We start from the raw sequence: 6,405 nt of genomic DNA, 5'->3' as shown, positions 1-6,405 counted from the left end.
AGACATCTGATATGTATATACAGAGTACAACTGTGATAGTCTGTTACTGTGATCTTATGATTGGATAACTTACGAGTATTCACGCAGTTATACTTTTATGTGTGCATGTGACATGTACCTACTGTACACATCAAGTGTGGGCTCTATTTTTATGTTTTTCAAAATCACCTATGAGTACAGGTTCAGTATATGTTGACATGAGAACATTGACATAGTCATGATGTCGACGTTGACCATATTGACATTCATCTGTCTACATGACAGTAATGAAATGTCAAAATGTTAGAATGTTTTAACGATTTTAGGAAAAATCAGACTTGCTCTGGAGGTGCGACAAAAAAAAAACCCCGGCTCTCAACATAGAAAAAAACATGCATTTAATTGAATAGCAAAAATCCCGCACCTCCAGGAAAAACCTAGCAGGTGCGGGATGTTTGCTATTCTCGCCCCCAATTGAATATGCCCCTAAGTGTCCCATGCTTTCTCTTAAGTTAAACGGCTAGATAATAAATACAATGCATGGATTTAAAAAAAATTTTATTTCACCAACTCAGATGTTCTGAGAAATATCATTAAAGAATTATAAAATTATGCACTGAAGTGATAAATATATACTCCCTACATATATTAATGAATTGGTGCACACGTAATCCATTTCATTCAATTAGATTTTCTACTACAGTTGGAAAAATGCCTGATTTGGTTGCTATTTCCAATTAATTGTACCCTTGCTTTCTAAAATATTTCCTTTATTATCCATTGTGTATTATAGTGCATTCATATTCTAATGAGTTAGTACAGAGGTAATTCTAAAAGCGTTGTATAGAAGCCATCGGTACGTCTTGAGCTCCCAGCATAACAGAAACTAAGGCTATCAACCGGTTGTGCCCCAAAGTGTTCGACTTGGATATTTTTGTAGAACCCTGGCAAGAAAAGTAGGCTCGTATTTCTACTTGCTACATTCCTAGGGACTTTTGCTACAGTCAAATGGAAGCTGTTGGACTGTGGCGGATCTATTACTATCAAACCTTTGCTGCGAAAGCTCTGACTTAGTGTGCGTACAAAACTCGCTAACCCTGGTATAGGCAAGGGTTCCAAATAGAGCACGCGTGCATGAAAATCTCTCAGCCCGGCAAAGCTTAGGATGAGACTAGGAGGAAGAATACGCTGGACTTCATTCTTGACTTCTTGAAGGACCGTGTGAGCGATTTCTATGTCATTTGAAGACTCCAAGTGCAAAAGGCACAATGTTAGGTGAAGTTCTGCCACAGGGATACAATATTCTGATATATCTGGGTTATGTTTGAGGAGAACATTTTGGATTTCTTTCACGGACTGTCTGACCTCTTCACTGCTAATACGGACTGCTATAAAGTGTGTAGGCCTCAACTTTTTAGTTTCACCCTCTTTCAAACAAGTACTACAGTTATTATCCTCAAACTCTTCATCTTCATTTACCAACACCTCTGAATGTGCTTGTTCACCACTATCTTCAGTCTTCTCCGTTTCTGTTGGCCTCAATGTTCCGTACTGATGGATTACATCTAGGATTGTCAGATCGCTTCCTGATGAACCAAAAACATTGTCTGTGCGGCTAGCCTTGTCCCACACCACCAAATCACGATATTTGAAGTACTGAATACGATGCTTTGGTATGGCAAGGACATCTACTCCGACTGAAGCCAAATCTTCCCAACAAAAGGCAGAGAATGGCTTTTCAATTGTTCCCAAAAACCTATCGAGGTAACCAACTGTAAAACTTTCCTTTGGCAAGTTTGGGTCCCATTGAAGTCTAGAAATGACATCAGTGGCCGTTTTCATTGGAGGTTTTTTACCCTTTGGTTCAGGTACACGTTTACCTTTGCCTGTTTTATCCTTGTGTAAAGGTAGTTGTTCAGATAAGCCTGTGTGGGTGTTCCTGCATTTTTCCCCAAATCTGCAGCGTCCAAGGAGAAAAAATTGGCATATTGTACCCTCAGATTCTCTCCCTATGTGCTCTGATGTTTCACATGAGGCCACTTCTTCCATGGTGGTTTCATTGGCTTCCTCAACAGGTTCATCTATGGTGTCAACTGTATTTTCGCTATTAGCCATTTCTTGGCTGTGGTCACTGTACAAAGACAGAACATGAAAATAAAGGTTATATAATGTAACATCTAGAACATACAAGGCAGCATACATGGGCTTTCAGAGATACAATTCATTCTGTGCAAATGACTTACATGAATATCTGTGTGAACAACTATTAGAGAGAGAGTAATGCTGGTCATACATCAGCAATGACTTGTTCTGCAGATGCCTGGGTGGGGGGGATCGCAAAATCCAACGAGTTGGACAATATCAATTGTGACCCAAAAATTATCAGAATCGGCGAGCTGGGAATTTTTAATATGTTGGATTTCTCCAATCATCCGAGTTCCCGGATCGGCATAGGGGAATTGCGGCTTAGATCTATGGCCCGCACAAGTAGGATTTGTAGACAAAAGTTGTGGATATGGCATTTTTTTGGTTCTTTGGCCAAAATTGTTTGCAAATACACTTTTTTGCAGTTGCACAACACTCATGCAAAATATGTTATTGCTACACAAAATTGCTGATTTAATCATCAAGGGCTTGCAGGATAACATGACCGATTTAAATAAGTTTACTAGTTTTTGTAATATTTCTTTTTATATATGCACAGGGGTCTCTTATCTGTTCAAATGAAGAAAAAAAAAAAAGCCAAAAAAATATTTACTCATTTTTCAGTAACCACATCTGATATAACCATTAAGGACAGAAATGGCAGGGATAGTGTGGCAAAAGATGGGGGTAATATTGAAATGTAATCCAATAGATGGTTCTGCAAATTGCAGAATAATATAGCTTAATTATTATTAGTTGACATTGTGAAAACATATCTTCAGGGTGACTATACGATCCAAACGAACTTTAGAAAAAAAAATCCTGTAAGGATGAGGGGACATTGGTGGCTCCTGGGAGAGTGGGACCAGAGAAGGTGAGATAGGATCAAGGATGAAGGTAGAACTGGGAGAAGAGTGAGGATCTCATCCCGTGATTCGTGGTGGTTGTGGTAGTGGATGGGAGATCATCGTCGGTTGGCAAGAGAGGGAGGGTAAGGGAGGCGGAGACTGACAGAAGATTTCTTGACAGATGGTGTTGATTTTGGAGGTGTAACATGTGACAAAGTCTTGGCTGGAAGAGGTAGAGGAGGGAGTTGGAGGTGGCAAAGATGTGATAAGGTTTGGAACACTTGGAAGAAATCAGAGTTTTAAAGTTGGATTGTTCAGAGAGAGGGGGGAGAGAACTGTAGGAAAGAATGAAATTGAGAGAGAGCAAGATTTCAACCAGCATCGCTTGATGTGCAAGAGCAATTTAAGACATAATGAATTCAGTTTAATTAGGTGCGAGTTTCCGAAAGTGAACTCTCATCACGAAACTCGTATACATATCTTGAATGCAGGCACCCGAAAAATGTGAGTTTCCATTAGATATGCTTTTTCTTGGGACTCACGGCGAGGTTGCACGACCTTTGTACAATAAAAGAAAATTGGGAGAAAGGCATGAAAAAGTGGGGAAACCATCCTGGACCCCACAAAAATGGCAACTGAGGTAGCAGGCCCATATAGACGTCTGTTAGTGGCCATAAGGAAACTAATTTTACCTTCTTAAAAAGTGTCAAATTGCTGATTTTTGCAATTTTTATTAATGGTGGAACAATTTTAGCCAGAAAGTGTTTTTCAGCAAATTAATGTTTTCAGTACAGAAAAATGGCTGTATAGTGATTTTATACAAGTTTGTAAAAAGTTGGAGAAAACACATTTAGCTCCCATCTGCAAACTCTAAAACCCCTTTCCCATCAATACACCTCCACATATCTGTCCTACATTATGTATCCTATTATTGAGCTTTTTAGAGAAATTCACTTGAAAACTAAAGATGTTCCCTACCTTTTCACCTGCTCTGGGGTTGTGCACACACAAATGCGAATTTCCTCAGAAAGTACAATGCAAGTTTGGAATTGCATTGCAAATGCAATTGGTGGGTGTCATCCCTCAGTAAATTGTAAACTGCAAAATGAGTTGGTTGGTTCTCTCTTTCTAGATAAATGGCTGGAACCCTGGAACACAAAGCTTTGGCTGGGAGCTCACAGCAAGTTTGGTGAACTATACTTGTCCGGGTCTACATCCAGTATCAGATAAGCAATTTATAATATATTTAGTTATAAATTGCTTATCTGATACTGGATGTAGACCCGGACAAGTATAGTTCACCAAACTTGCTGTGAGCTCTTTGTCTTTGGATAATTTAATAAATATTTTTTAACAACATATTACACTATCATTTCTATTGGTCATGTGTGGTGCTTCTCTAGGTATGTGGGTGTATTCCAGACTAACACTTTTAAAGAAGAAGATGAATTGAATAATAATCTATCCGGTGGAATTTAAAGAAATTCAGATAAGCCCTGTTAAAGATGATTCAAAGTACACATATAATATATATGCCTGATGAATATTTTAATCTCTGATCAAAAATACTGCCCTATCAGTATTACTCTATTAGGGTTGTTTAGTGTTTTTGGTATGTACTGTAGGTATATTTTCCAGACAATTATATAGGAGTATCGTTGAAGACCTTCTTTGGAAGAGGGAATAAAGAAACCCAGATATACATGAATATATAAATTATTTGGTAAGCATTTATCTATATACATCTTTTAAAAAGCTCTTTTTCCAAACTTTGGCAGCAGGATAGAGTGGGGGAGGTATTTTATGGTGCGGAGCAGTCGGCAGACATTGAGGTGACCTAGAATAAACTGTGGACCTGATTCCAGCTTCAGACGGAATTGCAAAGCTGTTCGCAAGCAGTTCTACAACTCTGTCTGTGCAGATATAGTAATGCACAGGAAGCATCACGCCTCCTGCTGCCTTATGTATCCGAGCTGCGTTGTCGAACACAGCATCAGATACTCTGCGGAGCATCGGCCGGCTAAGGTGACCCATGGGTCATGCAGCCGGCTGCCGCAGATGAGAGGAAGAAGCCAGGAAATCTCCACCAGCCGATGGAGATCCTGGCTTCTTCCCTCCCACCCAACAGCGGCGACATGCGTCACCCCGTCTCCAAACGGCAGCAGACTGTCAATCACTGCCAGTCTCCGTATGGGATCGCAGAACGGGTCAGGCGCCTGCGCAAATTCCCGATGATCGGGAATCTGCATTCAGCAGTGCACGCTGAATGAGGCCCTGAGTCCCTTTTACTAGTGTGTTTGTGTGTATATACAGTATATATATATATATATATATATATATATATATATACACACACACACATACAATGTATAGTAACAATGTTACACCATACACCTTACATATTGATCTTACATACAGTACATATAACGTTCATGTTGGGTATTGCTCTGGTATCATACAGAACAACATTAGTGTGGATTTGAGAATGAGAATCCTCTTCAATGTTTTGCTGCTAGAGAACACATTATATCAGTCTGTAAAACTTAAATCTAGTAAAGTAAAAATGGCCATCCAGCTACATACAGATATGTTACATGTGCAAATGTGGTTGGATGAGCTCTCTCTCGTGTTCTCATGTACACACTGTAATACAGTATAACACGACCCGTCTCTGGCAGAGCTTTGTGGGACTTGTGGTTCCACAGTAGCTCAATGACTGATTATCATATTAAAAGTCTCATTCCTGGTGGCCCCACGACCCACAACAAAGTGATTGATGTTTGCTAATGAAATACAACTAATACACATATAGAACACGGTTGTCAGTCCCCTATGGCTTGCTGTTCAGTAAAGAATCATGTTTAGTTATTTACCTTGTGATCGTGTAGTCAAGAGACAGAGAGGACTATGAGCAGCTTGTTCCTCCTGTGTCCTCTTCCCCGCACCTTCCGCTGCTGCTAACACGTAGATACATTGTACTTTAGATGAAGTCATTAGGTGTGACTCATCTGCTCGCTGCATGTTGTTGTTGCTAGTTACATAAACATTGTATTATTCATTATCATGCTGATGTATCATAGAGCAGATCCTGTATACAGAAAGGCATTACAGCAAGGTTTTCTGGGATAGGTGATATATACAATATGGCCACAAGAGGGCAGTTTCTTACAACTTTCTGTGTATTAAATAAGTGTTTTACTTCATTTATTTATTACCAGTTATTTACATAATGCACACATTTATTTATTACCAGTTATTTATATAGTGCACACATATTCTGCAGCGCTTTACAGAGAATTTTGGCCATTCACATCAGTCCCTGCCCCATTAGAGCCTACAATCTATATTCCCTATCACAATTACACACACATACACACAAGGGTTAATTTTGTTGGGAGCCAATTAACCAACTAGTATATTTTTGGAGTGTGGG

At 39.5% G+C, this 6,405-nt stretch overlaps 1 protein-coding gene across 1 annotated transcript; it reads right to left on the bottom strand.

Moving 5' to 3' along the window:
- Nucleotides 1-549: 549 nt before the first annotated feature.
- LENG9 (leukocyte receptor cluster member 9) lies at nucleotides 550-6,091 on the bottom strand. Its single transcript, XM_088450977.1, has 2 exons — nucleotides 5,846-6,091; nucleotides 550-2,110 (listed from the first exon to the last, which is right to left on the bottom strand). The coding sequence occupies exon 2, from the start codon at nucleotides 2,092-2,094 to the stop codon at nucleotides 793-795; it is 1,302 nt and encodes a 433-aa protein (XP_088307103.1). The 5' UTR covers nucleotides 2,095-2,110; nucleotides 5,846-6,091; the 3' UTR covers nucleotides 550-792.
- Between the last annotated feature and the right edge of the window lie 314 nt (nucleotides 6,092-6,405).

This window comes from Taudactylus pleione, unplaced genomic scaffold (assembly GCF_031769625.1).
Source record: "Taudactylus pleione unplaced genomic scaffold, aTauple2 ptg000535l, whole genome shotgun sequence".
NCBI classification, from domain to species: Eukaryota; Metazoa; Chordata; class Amphibia; order Anura; family Myobatrachidae; genus Taudactylus; species Taudactylus pleione.
Note: the sequence above shows the minus strand (reverse complement) of the source record. Positions and strands in the feature narration are given on the sequence as shown.

Excerpts from the sequence above, each read along its gene's own strand:
- LENG9 (XM_088450977.1), bottom strand. The coding sequence starts at position 2,094 with ATGGCTAATAGCGAAAATACAGTTGACACCATAGATGAACCTGTTGAG.